Here is a 17,904-nt window from a genome sequence, read left to right as displayed (position 1 = left end):
TCAATTTCGTGCTTGATGTAGTGCAGTTGTTATATAGCATTAAAAAAACACATTAGGATTTTCTTGAAGCAATATTTGGTTCGATTGGCATACCGAATTGGGAATTATATGATTAATTATTCAAAAGTATTGAAGATTCCCATATCCCTAGTCATACATATATTCTGTAACAATTTTTGTAACTACCTATATATATAGTTGTACTGTAAAACTGCCTTTGTAACTGGTTATGTACTTGTATTACTGAATTGTAATGTAAACTGTTTCATCACTGCTGTTGTTTGAGTGACTAGAGCTTAGCCACGTTGTACAAGTACAGCGTTTGCCCGTGTGCACCTATTTTAGTTGCAACATTGTATTGTTTATAGCCAAAATAAATTTCAAACTTGATTGATTTATTGATTGATTGATTGATACATACATTGAGCATGTACACAAATATACACTGAAACTGCTGCCACCATGGTTGATCAAGAGTGCACAAATGATGCTCTATAAATTGGGGCTGATTGCTGTCACCTTCATTCGATTTTTTGTCGACCGAAGGGTGATCATGTAGCCACTATCACCACCCAGTTGTAGTCTTCCTCAGTAAGCACATCCTCATCCAATAAAAAACCTTCGCTCACTCAGTTCACAATGGTCACGAGATGAAGTAGAAGAAGAAAAAGAAGAGGGAGAACAAGGAAGAGGAAGAAGGCGGACGTGGCCTGCAAGAAGTGAGGTGGGAAATGGCTGAACACCGCTAGAGGAGAAGTGGGCTAGAACATTGGGCGAAGAAGGCGCTGAACCAAGGACGTCGAGATTGAAGAGTTGAGCAGGAGGAGGACACTGGTCGGGTTTGATCCTCGGCGCCCGCGGCTGTGCACCGTGGTCGCTAGCAAAGGCTTGGTTCGAGGACAATGGCCCCGTCCTATGCTACAGGGACAACCTCGCCCTCACCGACGACAGCGCTCGACAATCCAGGCCTAGCCTACGGAGACAACCCTCAGCAGAGATGCCAGTAGTCTACCGAGCAATGCGAAAGAACTACACCGACTCAGACAAGTAAGCGCCACACCGCACGTGACTTATTAGGACGTGAGAGCTTGTCAGATGATTTAAGAACTCGGGAAAGATATTAGTGTAAAGGAGAGAGGTCAACCTCGGCGTAACCATTGTTGCGGACGTATGTAAATTTATGACATGGCGAGGACTTATCGGTGTGATACATTATAAATGTGTTTGGTGTGTCGGTCCAAATTCACGTCTCGTGCGCCAGTAGCCGTGACACCCACCCTAAGGACCATGTGACATCATGTACAACAGTACCTGCAACCAAGTTTCCATTCTCTATGCTGACAGAACCATGGAGGATTTGATTTCACTCAACTGCTTGAGCACAGCAAGTATTGCTTTATTGAAATCCATTCTGATCTGTCTAACCTGTCATGCTGTCATAAGCTCGAATGTCTCTTCTTTATAAAATCGTATCGTTAGAGCTGCATTTTAAGCTACTATTTCGTGATCACTATCTTACATTTCTTAGATTATGGGGTTTTACATGCCAAAACCACTTTCTGATTATGAGGCACGCCGTAGTGGAGGACTCCGGAAATTTCGACCACCTGGGGTTCTTTAACGTGCACCTAAATCTAAGTACGCGGGTGTTTTGGCATTTCACCCCCATCGAAATGCGGCCGCCGCGGCCGAAATTTGATGTGCATTTCTTCTGGAAATAATGGTTTCTGTGTCATGTTTGCATTAACCTGCATTTCAATTCATTTGTTTCAACAACGAGCACAGACTGGCACTGCCTTCCTGTTTCCATCGTCAATGCTGACACATTCAAGAAAGCCATTGTTAACAAATTAATGTAAAGCTTACTACGCTACTAAAATGTGTGTTGTTTTACATGCCACCCACTCCTCTATGTAATATCTCAACTTAAAGAGAAAATAAATCAAACTAAACTTCCATTCATCGCACAATTGACTTGACCTTAATTCAATAATGTTAAATTGTCCCAAATGCTCCTGCAACATTTCTATGCAAGGAAACCACACCAGATAACCATGAAAACTTACATGCCAGTTTCCCCCTGAAATCACTAAGCAGGATTACAAGCGATGCACATTGTGTGGGTACAACCAATTCTTCGAGGCTGGGCTCAGTATTTTTTTTTGGCAACAACATCCTCCCAGTCTCTTTGAGCTTCAGCAAAACTGTTTAGGCTATACATAGTCTCAAGTGCATCAGCAACCTGACACTGACGATCACTTTGTCTTTATCATGTTGTGGCACAGTTATTAGGATACAACAGTGTACAAAGAACACATAAGGCAGCATTTCAATCTGGAAACATTGTTTGCATAGCAACCAATTCAGGGCATGAGCACAATCTACCACTGCAAGCCACCTTGAAGTGGATAACATTTTGATGGGAATACCACATTAATGCCCTTTCGACCAACAGCACATGTTCTGCTGGAAAAAGTGTAAGGATTCAACACATGCACAAGTCATAGACACAACAGACTGTGAAAATGTAACATCCTAGTGGTTGTCATGATGGTACAGTTGTATCATGCACCATGTCATTTCCTGCTTGTGCACTTCAAAAGGCAGGAGTGCAGACTTCTGGGCAAGTTGGTTTGACAGAGTTATTGGAACCATAGCACTTAAGTGACGCGGACAAGGAAGAATGAGAAGGATGTGAGCACGTCCTTGTCGTTCTTCCTTGTCCGCATCACTTAAGCACTAGGTCCCACTAACTCTTCAAAAGGCATAGAGCATTACACTAAATAAAGCAACAAATAACGCTAAGGACATATTTGTTCCCCTGTTTGAAACCCTCAGGCAGTTTCTACAGGAGCAGCTGCCCATTCTTACACAGTTGCAAGAAGGTGGACTGAAAGGAGGACAGACATACCTTGCTCCACACTTGTCAAAGATGAGGTCCCCTTCAGTGGAATATCAGCTGCTGTTGTACTCTGGGAAGTGGACTCACACTTGTGCCTAGACAAACCATTATCTGCCAGAATGTGCTCCTGAAGGGAGCTCTGAACTCTGTTTTCTTTTAATTCCAATGTTCTTTGCTTTCCTGCAGACTCGGGCACAGCTCGGCTCTTTTCTGTGTCATGGCTTAATCTATCACTATGCTTTTTATGGACACCTGCTGATGCATTTGAACTACGTGCATCAGAACTACCCTTTGTTTGCAAGCATTGATGAGGCTCCTTTGAAGAGTCGTGCTCTCTCACATCACTCTTGGTTGGAGCACTCTTTTTCGGCTCTTTAGAGGCAGGAAGTGCCCGCTCTGATACTGTGTCGGCTTGTCTCACAGCTTTTTCAACTGATACATCTGATCTGGACTCCCCTCGAGAATAACTAGTGCAAGAATGTTTAGCAGTCGTGTTCGTATCCTTTGCGGAGCTGCTTTCCGTGCCGTTGCCCTGCTCGCCTGGCGCCGACAGACACAGAAGCGAGAGCTGGTCCTCCAGCGCTTTCAACTGTTCCTTGAGTCGCTTGCCCCCATCGGGGAGGGTGTTCAGCTTGATGGTTCCCATGACTTTCTGCATGTACAAAAACAGCAGCTATGGTATAAAAAACACAGCTCTGAACAACAACTTGTTTTAGCTTTCCGTTGTCAACATGAAGTCATCTCGTAATATAAACAGTGCATTGCTTTTCAGTAACTAGTTACTCAGTGTGTGCAAAACAATGTGAAAAGACAACTTTAATTCACACACTATATGTCTTCTACGCATGCATCATTAAACATCTGTTTTTCCCTTATTTCATTACATTGCTTAAAAATGTCTTAGTCATTGCTTTTAAAGGTGGTATGAGAGAGAAACAGCGCCTTTGGATACCAGTTTCTTGGTCCCAGAAGCCAGTGGCATAGGCAGAATTTTTTTTCGAGGGGGGGGGTAGGGGCTGGGGCCCGTGGGTGTTGTCGCATGTTGCTTTATGCCAGGTATCCCGGGATAGTCGTCTGCACACTTGTCTACAGCGCTTGAACGCAATGGCGCAATCTACCGATAACGCTTGGTTCTGGATAGCTTGCATCTGAGCATGCGCCTCCGTACTGATGGCACCTAATCTTCGTCATGGCACCCTAGACAAATCGGATCGGGTCGCCCTGGTGCGGCGATGACTGGATGAAACGGCGCCCTGTGCGATTTTTCGAGGTTGCCATTACATTTTGCAACACACATCAGAACACACAGGTCACATATGGGCGACCAATCGCTGATCCTCTGCTCTCAAGCTGAGGCCGCGGGAGAAGAACTCGTGCCGACATGGAAGCTTCAGATTTGCATGCTTTCCGTAAGAAACGCAAGTGAGGTAGCCGCGCGTACTGTAGCTTTCTCACCTTTTTCTTTTGTATCTCCAACTCCAGTGCCTCTTTTGACTTGGTAAAGAGTGGAAGCTTAGTCGCAGGCGCGTCTTTGGTGGGCATCTTTGACGAATCTTCCAGTCCTCTTGAGTGCGATGGTGCGGGTGGCTTCGGCACTTTCTGTTTGTCGCCTCGGTGACGCGAAAACGCTTCCGACTTTTCCTGACGGATGCTCTCTAGTTGCTCGGGATCGCCGATTTTCTTGACGCACTCGCCGGACGACTCCATACTTCGCGCCAGAGCGTAAAAATGTGTGATTTGTCGTCAACGAGGCATTACACGCATGCAACAACTAAAGTTGTTCGTAGGGTAACGGGCAGGCACTTACAAACTTCGCCGCCAAGACCGAAAACCACGAGTTGACACACCGAGAAAGCCCTTTCGGTTTAAGCTTTAGTATCGCATCTAGGAAGGCAAGTTTAATTAGTTTTCTATTGCTACAATGAATCTATCACACATATGAAAATAAACTTTTTATTACGCAAAACTTATTAGACTAAAGCCACCTAATATACTTGAAGAATTCAAGAACAAGTATTCATATGAAGCTACGTCCTGTCCAAATCCGCTTCCCTCACACATGTAACTAAAGCGGGTCGTTTGAATTCAACTTGAAATGTGCAGCGGACCGCGCTTAAAGGGCAAGTCGCCACAAGTTCATTCAGGGCTAGGATACGGTCTAAATGTGCAACCATGAAAGAACTACCAATTGTTTCCAATTTTTGCTGTCGGCTTCTCGGAAAGTTGACGAGAGGTTGGCCGCTGTGTTATGCGGTAGGCCGTGCTAGACAGGCGGGAGAGGAAGGTAATGCCGCGCAGCAATGCAGTTGCCACTGCATAGGCGGAAAGTTTAAATATTTTCAGGGGGGGGGGCGGCATTCAGCTATACGAGCCTCTCGTGTGTGTGTGTGTGTGTGTGTGCGTGCGTGCGTGCGTGCGTGCGTGCGCGTGTGCGTGTGCGTGTGCGTGTGTGTGTGTGTGTGTGTGTGTGTGTGTGTGTGTGTGTGTGTGTGTGTGTGTGTGTGTGTCATTCCATCTCAAGTGTATGTTTTTTCGACCATCTCCAATTCTGCTGAAAAAATCATACTGCTTTACCTCAATGTGGGAAGCAATTATACAAGTGACTTTCTTTTAAATTTCTAATGTCGTGAGGACGCTTCGAAGGTTGCGCACACAAGTGAAACTATGCCAGGCAGAAAAATTTCTGCAACGATATCACTTTGACCTGTTACTCCGAATATTTTTTATATAATCGCTGCGGTACTCTTTCATGACTATAGTCGTTTATTACTTCTTGTTTTAATTTACAGAATGTTTAGCCGTAATGAAAGGCCGACAATTGTCCCTTCTTTAATATGTTTTTATAAAGAAACTAACATTTCTATGTGGAACTTATTCACAATATGGGCTTGGTATCTGCTTACACTAGATGATGAAAATACTCTGATAAGAAATAAAACCTAAACTTTCGCTTAATGTCATGGCAAAACTGAAACAAAAAGTTACGTTCTGACTCAATTTGTGGCTTCATTTTCACAATGTAGCGTTCCGAGTAAAAAGTATGGCTTAGTCAGCATTGCATAGTTCGCTTTGCAGCTTATCTATAATGTAGAAATATTTAAAGGATTAAATTTTGTTTTAAGCGAGAAAAAAATGTTTGAACTGCACAATCGCAAGGTTGCGCGGAGCATCTTTTTGTTTCGTCTTCACTGCACAGCACCTCGGTCGGCGTTTCAGCCTGGCTCATTTTACGTGTTTATTCTTTTTCTTTCTGAAGACAAGGTTTTCTTTGCGACTTCAGGTTGACTTGGGGTTCATGGGGACTGAGTTTCTGGCCATTGTCATCTTGTAAAATTGGATTACTTCAGGCCTTCTAGTGCACGTAAGACAAGAAAATAGGCGTCTGAGTTAAGCTTGGAAAGAAAAAGATGCGTAAGGTTAGCGTACAACTATATACGGAGAAGTTATAACGTGTCATTCTTACAAAATACGCCGAAATAAACTAAATCCAGATGTCCCTGTTCACACAAAGCGCGCCAGAACAGGAACCAAAATTGTGGCTTTATTCAACAAACAGGCGATTTGTGGCGTTCTGCTAAACCCAAAACAACAGAGAAAGGCCACTGGCCCGCTGGATACCGAGAATGTCTGCGAAGCGGCTTTAAATGTCTGATTAGAACACGTATTCTTATCGTAAACGCGTCCCACGACGCCCGCCATGGAGGTTGGGAAAGCGACGTCAAGACGACGGGAGGAGCGTGCATTACGACCAGACGACAGGTGTGCCGTCTGTTACTGCTCCTGAACATCCCAGGCAAAGCTACGGCTGGCGCAGAAGCAAACCGGCGTCCACGTTTACAGTTTCTTTCCAATGGTCCATGAGTGAAGAATATGTATTAAGTCGACGGCGTGGACGACAGTTCTGGTGCGCCTTCGTTTTCTGAGAATTTAGGTACATGCCATGGATTTGCGTAATAATCCATGGCACGTTTAAAATACACGATGTCTCTTATTTCACGTATTTCCTTTCCAGGACAAGGGGTTATTTTCACTACTGTTTCCGGACGCACATAAAAATTGTAGCCTTACAATTTTAGGATGACAAAAAACGTGGCCGTAAAGTACGATAACATTTCTTGCTCTTTTTGCGTGACACAGGTGGCTTATGTCAGTTAGACTTTCTGGCATGTACGCGCCAACATATAATTCAATGACACGTGTTCCTGGCAATAGTATTTTCACGCTTTATTTTCAGGTGGTGAATTACCGCACTGTTCACTTGGACCGAATGGGTGCCACAGGACAATCTACGTGAAAAGTCAGTACATCACTAGTGTTAAAGAACTGAGCGAACTTGATCGCCGGCTCTTGATCCTGCGTTCACAATGTGCACTGGATGATACAGTATGTGGCCATCATTACCACCTCTACGTAAAGAAGTACACATCGCACATAGCATCCAAATGGTGCTCGAATCCGTTTCTTGCACACATCAACAATTACCGAGGATCATCTATAATATCATTATCCTTGTCAGATTTGCACCCGTCCTTGGATATCATTCCAGGAGCTAGATTGCGCCAAGACTGCATGCGCCGGTGCTATGAAGTGGAGAAGATCGAGGCGTTCTTCTCAAGGGGCGCTTCATTATGTAAAGGCGCCGGCCGTTTCGGTAGTCACACACGTGGGACGTGTGAACGGGTTGATTGCAACTGCTGTAGAGACATCTGCCAGCACAGCAATCGATGATGAAAGCCTAACGTATTGTGTAACAGACGAAGGCCTGAGCCACGGAACCACTGCACAGATCGAGACAAGCGCAAACCTTTCCGGCAGCCAGCCAGACTGCAAGGACAAAGAGACAACGCATCGATTTTACGCTTAGCGACTATGTGACTTTAGTGGAAAATGTAAGAAAAAGGTTTCACGCCGAAGCAAAACGCGAAAAGAAGCTAGAGCTGTTAACCCTTGCTCCTGTGTCTCGGTCTCAAAGAAAAAAAAAATGGACTATTTTGGAGCCTCGCAAGGACAAGTGCGGGCAGCAGTCAAACTGAGAACTGAACATGGAATCCTCAGCACGTCACCAAAAAAGAAAGGCCACCCAATCAGCGAAAGCGTGAAGACTTTGATAAAGGACTTTTATGACGATGATAGTGTTTCATGTTGTCTCCCGGGGAAGAAAGATGTCATAGCAGGCCGACAAAAGCGACTGTTGCTTTTGAATTCGAAGGAGCTGTATGCAGAGTGGAAACGGACTCGTAACATCACGTGTGGATTTCCCATGTTCGCAAGTTTGTGACCGTCAAACTGCGTGGTAGCAGGGGCAAGTGGCACACACTCCATTTGCGTCTGCATAGATCACCGAAATTTTAAGTTGGTGATCCACAGTTCCGGATTAAAGAAGTGCCTGCAAGAACTGTTGGCAACGACTGTGTGTGACACAGGAAATGAAGATGGCATGCATGGGAGGTGCCAGACCTGCCTCGGTACAAATAACGCCGAAACGGCGCTCCGTAACAGCCCGCTACTTAACAACGAAGAAGTGGACCACATACATGTACAGCAGTGGGTAGGTGGCCTACGATGCAAACTCGAAACTCTTCTGCTAACACCGGATGACTTTCTCGAGAAATTTCTGGAGATGCTAGAAAAAGTGAAAATTGATAGTTATGTCGATCAGCTAGAAACAAGCGTCCTACCTTCGTTATGCAGAGTCAAAGCTTACCAAAACCGAAGCGCTTGTTCTTGACTTTTCAGAGAACTATACCTTCATTGTGCAATATGCCCCGCAGGCCTACCATGGGTGGATGAGGAAGCAACACTGCACCCATTTGTAGTCTATTGCTGGCCAGACGAAGAAATTGTAGTCTAGAGTTACGTTGTCATTTCTGACTGTACAGAGCACGACGCGGTTTCAGTGACCGCGTTTCAGGCAGAAGTTGTGACGTACCGTACGCAAGCAACAGTTGCCACATCTACGAAAAATCCTCTACTTTTCTGACGGAGCTCTAGCACAATACAAAAACAAAAGGAACCTCGTGAACCTCTGCAATCACGAAGATGACTTCGGAATTGGTGCAGAGTGGAATTTTTATGCTACAGCTCATGGCAAGAGTGCCTGTGATGGTCTTGGAGGCACCGTGAAACGCCTAGAGCCCCGCGCCAGTTTTCAGAAGCCAATTCATGACCAAATGCTGACCCCGCACCACCTGTCCACGTGGGCAAAGGAGAGTATCCAAGGGATGAGTATTCTGTGGGTTTCGAAGGAAAGTGTTCAAAAAAGAAAAATTGTGCTGTCCCCACGGTTCAGAAAAGTGACTACCATAAAAGGCACACGGAAGTTTCATCACTTGAAGCCCTTTTCGCCGGCTTCAATTCTCGCTGGGGTTACATCCTATTCAACCACTGAGGTAATTCGAGTACCGAAGTGAAATATGCTTACAGCGGAAGGCTACACGCGAACGGAGACAAGAAAACACGGACAGTCATATAAGTTATATCAAAGTAGGTTTGAAATAATCCCGTGCGACATAAAGCAGCCATGAGAACGCATTTTTTATTTGTGATATTTTATTTGTGCGTCTCCGGACAGGCCGCCATTGGAATATGAACCTGGCAACGTCTAACGCTAGAGCGTTATCTAGCGAGGCGAGTCTAGCAGTGCTATAGGAGGAATTAGAGGGCAGTAAATGGGATATAATAGGGCTCAGTGAAGTTAGGAGGCCAAAAGAAGCATATACAGTGCTAAAAAGCGGGCACGTCCTGTGTTACCGGGGCTTAGCAGAGAGACGAGAACTAGGAGTCGGATTCCTGATTAATAGGAACATAGCTGGTAATATACAGGAATTCTATAGCATTAACGAGAGGGTGGCATGTCTTGTGGTGAAACTTAATAAGAGGTACAAAATGAAGGTTGTACAGGTCTACGCCCCTACATCTAGTCATGATGACCAGGAAGACGAAAGCTTCTATGAAGACGTGGAATCGGCGATGGGTAAAGTCAAAACAAAATACAGTATACTTATGGGCGATTTCAATGCCAGGGTAGGCAAGAAGCAGGCCGGAGACAAGTCAGTGGGGGAATATGGCATAGGCTCTAGGAATAGCAGAGGAGAGTTATTAGTAGAGTTTGCAGAACAGAATAATATGCGGATAATGAATACCTTCTTCCGCAAGCGGGTTAGCCGAAAGTGGACGTGGAGGAGCCCGAATGGTGAGACTAGAAATGAAATCGACTTCATACTCTGCGCGAACCCTGGCATCATACAAGATGTAGACGTGCTCGGCAAGGTGCGCTGCAGTGACCATAGGATGGTAAGAACTCGAATTAGCCTTGACTTGAGGAGGTAACGGAAGAAACTGGTACATAAGAAGCCAATCAATGAGTTAGCGGTAAGAGGGAAACTAGAGGAATTCCGGATCAAGCTACAGAACAGGTATTCGTCTTTAACCCAGGAAGAGGACCATAGTGTTGAATCAATGAACGACAATCTTATGGGCATCATTAAGGAGCGCGCAATAGAAGTCGGTGGTAACGCCGTTAAACAGGAAAGCAGTAAGCTATCGCAGGAGACGAAAGGTCTGATCAAGAAACGCCAATGTATGAAAGCCTCTAACCCTACAGCTAGAATAGAACTGGCAGAACTTTCTAAGTTAATCAACAAGCGTAAGACAGCGGACATAAGGAACTATAATATGGATAGAATTGAACAAGCTCTCAGGAACGGAGGAAGCCTAAAAGCAATGAAGAAGAAACTAGGAATAGGCAAGAATCAGATGTGTGCGTTAAGAGACAAAGCCGGCAATATCGTTACTAATATGGATGAGATAGTTCAAGTGGCTGAAGAGTTTTATAGAGATTTATACAGTACCAGTAACACGCACGACGATAAGGTGAGAGAGAATAGGCTAGAGGAACTTGAAATCCTACAAGTAACACCGGAAGAGGTAAAGAACGCCTTGGGAGCTATGCAAAGGGGGAAGGCAGCTGGGGAGGATCAGGTAACAGCAGATTTGTTGAAGGATGGTGGGAACACTGTCCTAGAAAGATTGGCCGCCCTATATACGCGATGCCTCATGACCTCAAACGTACCGGAATCTTGGAAGAACGCTAACATAATCCTAATCCATAAGAAAGGGGACGCCAAAGACTTGAAAAATTATAGACCGATCAGCTTACTGTCCGTTGCCTACAAAGTATTTACTAAGGTAATCGCAAATAGAATCAGGAATACCTTAGACTTCAGTCAACCAAAGGACCAGGCAGGATTCCGTAAAGGCTACTCAACAATAGACCATATTCACACTATCAATCAGGTGATAGAGAAATGTGCGGAATATAACCAACCCTTATATATAGCCTTCATTGATTACGAAAAAGCATTTGATTCAGTCGAAACCTCAGCAGTCATGAAGGCACTACGGAATCAGGGTGTAGATGAGCGATATGTAAAGATACTGGAAGATATCTATAGCGGTTCCACAGCCACCGTAATCCTCCACAAAGAAAGCAACAAAATCCCAATAAAGAAAGGCGTCAGACAGGGAGATACGATATCTCCAATGCTATTCACAGCATGTTTACAGGAGGTATTCAGAGACCTGGAGTGGGAAGAATTGGGGATAAAAGTTGATGGAGAATACCTTAGCAACTTGCGATTCGCTGATGATATTGCCTTGCTTAGTAACTCAGGAGACCAATTGCAATGCATGCTCACTGACTTGGAGAGGCAAAGCAGAAGGGTGGGTCTGAAAATTAATCTACAGAAAACTAAAGTAATGTTTAACAGTCTCGGAAGAGAACAGCAGTTTACGATAGGTAACGAGGCACTGGAAGTGGAAAGGGAATACATCTACTTAGGGCAGGTAGTGACCACGGACCCGGATCATGAGACGGAAATAACCAGAAGAATAAGAATGGGCTGGGGTGCGTTTGGCAGGCATTCTCAAATCATGAACAGCAGGTTGCCACTATCCCTCAAGAGGAAAGTGTATAACAGCTGTGTCTTACCAGTACTCACCTACGGGGCAGATACCTGGAGGCTTACGAAAAGGGTTCTGCTGAAATTGAGGACGACGCAACGAGCTATGGAAAGAAGAATGATAGGTGTAACGTTACGGGATAAGAAAAGAGCAGATTGGGTGAGGCAACAAACGCAGGTAAATGACATCTTAGTTGAAATCAAGAGCAAGAAATGGGCATGGGCCGGACATGTAATGAGGAGGGAAGATAACCTATGGTCATTAAGGGTTACGGACTGGATTCCAAGGGAAGGGAAGCGTAGTAGGGGGCGGCAGAAAGTTAGGTGGGCGGATGACATTAAGACGTTTGCAGGGACAACATGGCCACAATTAGTACATGACCGGGGTAGTTGGAGAAGTATGGGAGAGGCCTTTGCCCTGCAGTGGGCGTAACTAGGCTGATGATGATGATGATGATTTTGGGAATTGTAGATATTTGCAAACGAAGCGCCCGACAAAAAAACACGACTCAATATCTAGCGGTGGACATTCAAGAAAGTGTCTTCCATGGCGCATTAGGACACCATGTGGTTTGTTGTCTAGAGTGTACTACCTTTGGGATGAAACCAAAATTTTAGATTGCGATCTCTCCGGGATTCGCCCATATTTCTCGTGGAGCCACACTACCGATCCCGGTTTTGGGCGCACGCTGTGTGAACGGTCACATGTGGATATATTTCGCCATTACGCGTTGTAACTTCTCCGTATATAGTTGTACGTTAAGTTTGTGCGTCTTTTTCTTTCCAAGCTTAACTCAGACGCCTATTTTCTTGTCCTACGTGCACTAGAAGGCCTGAAGTAATCCAATTTTACAAGATGACAATGGCCAGAAACTCAGTCCCCATGAACCCCAAGTCAACCTGAAGTCGCCAAAGAAAACCTTGTCTTCAGAAAGAAAAAGAATAAACACGTAAAATGAGCCAGGCTGAAACGCCGACCGAGGTGCTGTACAGTGAAGACGAAAGAAAAAGATGCTCCGCGCAACCTTGCGATTGTGCAGTTCAAACATTTTTTTCTCGCTTAAAACAAAATTTAATCCTTTACTCTGGATACGAGTCGACCCGAATGCATGTTTGCACTGGCCTAGAGTTACTCAGGCTATTTTTTATTTTCCCCTAACTAATGTATTCGTTATGTTTAATTGATCAACTTTTTAAGTACTGGCTGCAGACCGCGAGTGTGATACGCAAAGTTGTAGAGCACCTTGAGAAACCTCTCAATAAATTGTTTCCAACACGATAGATCTCATGTGGTTCGTACTTCCGCGTTGCAAAGAAAGCCCGCGAAATATGAAAAAAAAAATCACGTTACGGGGCAATGGCGCACTGTTATTGTGCTGCTCTCAAGCGCGTCATGGATGAACAAGGTCGGCTGCAGCGAGACTGGCCCGCGACAGGGCGTTATGCCTGGTGTAGGGATCTGGGCATGGGGCTTTTATCGCATGACGGCGCAAATGCGTGCTGCTGGCCGAGCGGTGCCGAAGTGATAAAACGTCTAAGGAGAAGAAAGTGAACAAGGACAGAGCTTTATTTTTTCATGCTTGAAACGGGCAAGAGCTGGCAGCATGCCGGCGGAGTGTAATGGGGTTGGGTAGGGAGGCGGTGTTAGGGGGCCGGAATGATTTTTCAGTTACCTTCAATCGAAAAAGCGCCCTTTGATTAAAATGCGTGTTCGAAGAGGTCACCATGTGCTGCAATGCACATTTGGCATCTCATGGGCACATATTCCGAGGCGTTCTTGATCATGGTATCAGGGATGGAGCTGCAGACTTGTCTTATTTTTTCTTTTAGGTTCTCTGATGTGGTTGGTGTCTGATATACTTGATCCTTGACGTGGCCCTAGAGAAAGAAATCGAGAGGATTTAAATCTGGTGACCGTGCCGGCCAAGCAATGAGCCCATGCGATCCAATCCACTGCTGCGGGAATACTTCATGCAGCCGTTTGCGAGCTTTGCTGCTGCCGTGCACGGGAGCACCGTCATGCTGATACCAAATATCCTTGATCCTAGCCAATGAAACTTCGCAAAGAAAATCTTCAAGTGCCCCATCAAGGATATCGGTATCTTTCGCCTGTAAGTGTGGTATCAAAACCACGGGGCCAATGATAGTGCCACCGTAAATTTCACACCACACATTGACCGACCACTGATACTGGTGATGTGTCTTCAAAGCCTAGTGAGGGTTTTCGTCGCTCCAATAGTGAGCGTTGTGGATCTCCACTTGGACATTAAGTGAGAAGGTAGCTTCATCAGTTCACAGTATTTTGTTGAAAAGCATGGGTCCTCTTCCGTTTCGATTATAATCCAGTTTGCAAAGTCCTTTCGATTTGGAAATCGCGGGGCTCCAACATCTGGTGCAGCTGTACATGGTATGGATGAAGTTGTCTCTTCTTAGGTACTCTCCACACTGAAGACTTTGACACTCCAGCTTGAGCACCCACACTACGAACACTTGCATGTGGGTCTGAAGAAAACTTTGACAAAATATCTGTCTCCACGTCCTCGCCCAGGATCGAAGATTTATGTCGTTTCTTCGTAAAAGTCCCAGTCTGTCTCAGCCTTTCATATGCACGCACAATCGTCATTGAGCTCGGACGCATACCTGGATGCCAGCGTTGAAATGGCTCAACTGCGCGCCTTCTATGTCCACTTCATTCACTTAGAGCCAAAACCATATCCGCTCTTTCCTCATTGGAGTAAGCCATATCTGCCGCTCAACGTTGGTCACAGCCAAATAGCGTTGCTGTGGAGAACACGCAGGGATACGGGCGCCTGATCGCGGGGCACTCGATAGATTGCAGTTCGCTGGGATTGGTTCAAACGAAGTACATGAGGTGTGATCTACATCCGGTAAACTGGAACAGCCTGCGGGCGCACTCTCTTAGGGACTGACGCGCCGGTCACGCTGCACAAGTGTGAAGCAGACGCGGCCACCCGATACTGCGACCACGAAGCGATGCCCACGTGCGGGGTGCGGGATCAAAAAAAGAACGTCTGGTAGACAGTGAGAAGGAGACCATCATCGTCTGAAGAAGACATGCGTAATCTTCCTTGAATATAGCCAATGTTTCCTTTTTTTACCATTAGTTAGTTTTGTCCCAGTATGATTTATCTGCTGTTATTCGAGTCTTATGGTTCAAAGTTGTGGCATGATCTTTCAATTCGAAAACTACTACAAGGTCATTTGTGTACAAAGGCAACATTGTAGCAGCCATCATCGTCTTCCATCGTGTCCAAGCGCTTCGCCCTTTGCTTATTTCAAGCAGAATCAAAATGCTGCTTTCGTCCTTTTCTTTTTCGTGGCCTTAGACGCTTTATCGCTTCGGCAATGCTCGGCCAGCAGCATGCATTTGCACCGAAATGCGATACAAGCCGCACGCCCAGGTACCTACACCAGGCATAACGCCCTGTCGCGGGCCAGTCTCGCTGCAGCCGACTTTGTTCATGCATCGCACGCTTGATAGAAGCACAACAAGAGTGCGCAGGCGGCCCGTCACGTGGTATTTTTTGTTTCATATTTCACGGGCTTTCTTTGGAATGCGAAAAAAAAAGGACCACGTGATATATATTGTGTTGGAAACAATTTATTCAGAGGTTGCTCAAGGTGCTCTGCAGCTTTGCGTATTCCACTTAGGGTTTGCAGCCAATACTTAAAAGCTTAATTAAACATAACTAATCCGTTAGATAAGGGGCAAATAAAAATGAGTAACCTGAGTAACTCTATGCCAGTACCAACATTACGCATTCGGTTCAACTCGCGTCCGGAGTGCCCATCAGTTTTAAAACTTTGGCTCAAGTTATGTGGGACAACCTGTATATATATTGTCAAGAGGCGTTCAAGTTTAATTGATAAAACCCTCGGAGAGCAGAGTACCGCAGCGAGAGGTCACACAGGCACAAGGCTTCCAACCACTCGTTGTCGTCGTCTTTCTCGAAGCAGTGCATGGTGCTCGTTCTTCTCCAGTACAGTTATCTCCCCGGAGAATAGAAGGAACCGTCCCGGCGACCTACGGGCAGGATTGCACAGGCGGATCGAAGTACGGCTTTAGTCGCTGAACGTGCACGATTTCGCGCCCTCGGCGGCGCTTATCCGAAGGCGGCTCAACGGGTTCTACCAAATAGTTCACAGGAGACGTCTGACTGACGACACGGTAGGGAACTCGGTACTTGGAAACAAGTTTGGGTGAAAGTCCAGGGCTGGCAGCGGGAACCCAAAGCCAGACTAGTGAGTCAGGGGCATAGGGTGCAGCAAAGGCGGGAATATCCTGAAAGTGCTTCTGTCCCTGCTGATCTTTCGTAGTAAATGCGCGGGCGAGCTTTCGGCACTCTTCCGCGCGTGCAGCAGCTTCGGACTGGCTAGTAGCCTCTATTGTGTCAGGGCGATACGGTATCCATTGTGCAGGAAGGCTCGCGTCCGTAATGAAGAAAGAACAGAAAACTTTTCGTAGTGGTGTGTGTGGCGGTATTATAAGCGTACGTCACGAAGGGTAGAATGCGGTCCCAATTAGTCTGGTCAGATGCGGCGTACATGGCTAACATGTCGCCAAGAGAGAGAGAGAGAAAGAGAGAGAGAGAGACTCTTTATTAGAAAAACAGAGAATTTTGCCGGCGCGTATACAACCTCTGGCATGCTACTCTGTATCGGGATGGAGAATGGGATTAAAAGATTTCAGAAGATAATGGAAGAAAAAGAGAATAAAAATAAATATGAAATATGCAAGTGGACTTGATACTTACAGGTGACATGGCGGGTAAACTTGGGCTTTTGTATATGAAATCTACAATCTTTAAAGCTTTCCTGTTAGACCAATTTCTGACAGGTATTTGAACAATAAATCCAAAACCAGTCGCCGTTTTGAAGGGCCGGGCTTTGGAGCTAGGATGCTAGGGTAATGTTAAAGGATCGTGGCAAATCATGTCCATTTGTTGCTCAAAAAATGGTCGCTCGTCGCGGTACGCGGGACATTCTAGTGATATGTGCTCCCTTGTCTCTAAGTTGCCACAGTTATCACAGTAGGGGCTAGTGGTAAGCCCTATGCGGTACAGATAATTGTTCGTGTATGCCACGTTCTGTCGAAGACGATGGTACAATGCTACAAGTGTCGAGGAAGTGGTCGTGGAATTTTCGGTCGCATTTCTGGGTAAATGTACCGCACGAAGTGATCTTGGTGAAGCGGCAGATTCCAGATGCCGTCTTTTTCTTGATAGGCATATTTTTTCGCCACGTTTGAAGCGTCGCCTTTTGTAAAAAATGTTCTTTTAAAATTGCGGTATTGGAGTCCATTTCGGGCAGCTTCATCCGCTTTTTCATTTCCCGAAATACCGGCATGGCCAGTTATCCACTATAACTTGATGCAATGCCCAGGGATCTTAGCCTTGTGGTGAAGATAAGCAATGTCAAATGCTGCAGGTTGATTACTACAACGCTTGTGCCGGTTCCACATACTTTGTAGGGCTGCTTTTGAATCCGTGAAAATCACCATGTCTTTGGCGGCTGCTGTCGAAGTACCTACACAAGGCCTCCTTAATTCCATATAGCTCTGCTGAAGTAGATGATGTCGCTCGCTCAAGACGAAACGAAAATCGTTGCCCTGTAGAGGGAACAAAAAGCCCGCACGATGACCGATGTGGAGTTGTAGAGCCATCTCTGAAAATGTGCGTTACGGCTGCATATTCTTTGTGCATCTGATAAGTCGCTGCATGAGGCATTTTCTTTTTCGCACTGACTCTGGGGACAGTGTGCATGGTGAAATGTTTCGTGGCATAATTTGCGGCGCCTGAGCAGGAATCGAAGTAGACATGCTTCCGACGGCCCGTCCAAAGCTAGATGTAGCACGGGTTCTAGAAATATCCTTTAAAAAGTGGGTCTTCGTATGAATGACGTGTCGGAGGTGAATTCGAAGTGTCTCCTGTGAAGACAGCACTTCAAGAGGCAGGCATCCAGCTTCCGCTACAGTTCCTGAGCGGGACGACCCCTTCGGAAGGCCAAGACATACGCGAAGGC

The 17,904-nt window shown here is 45.7% G+C and overlaps 1 protein-coding gene across 3 annotated transcripts in view; it reads right to left on the bottom strand.

Moving 5' to 3' along the window:
• The window catches only part of LOC126540270 (transcription termination factor 2-like), a 109,766-nt gene extending 105,027 nt beyond the window's left edge, over positions 1-4,739 (bottom strand). For all 3 annotated transcript variants that reach the window (XR_011892886.1, XM_050187074.3, XM_050187075.3), the window contains exons 1-2: positions 4,358-4,739; positions 2,912-3,554 (exon numbers count right to left, since the gene is read on the bottom strand). Coding sequence is in view for 2 of the 3 variants with exons in the window: in XM_050187074.3 (XP_050043031.1) it covers positions 2,912-3,554; positions 4,358-4,609 (895 nt within the window). In the remaining variant the exon portion in view is untranslated. The remainder of the gene's footprint in view (positions 1-2,911; positions 3,555-4,357) is intronic.
• Between the last annotated feature and the right edge of the window lie 13,165 nt (positions 4,740-17,904).

This window comes from Dermacentor andersoni, chromosome 2 (assembly GCF_023375885.2).
Source record: "Dermacentor andersoni chromosome 2, qqDerAnde1_hic_scaffold, whole genome shotgun sequence".
NCBI lineage: Eukaryota > Metazoa > Arthropoda > Arachnida > Ixodida > Ixodidae > Dermacentor > Dermacentor andersoni.
Note: the sequence above shows the minus strand (reverse complement) of the source record. Positions and strands in the feature narration are given on the sequence as shown.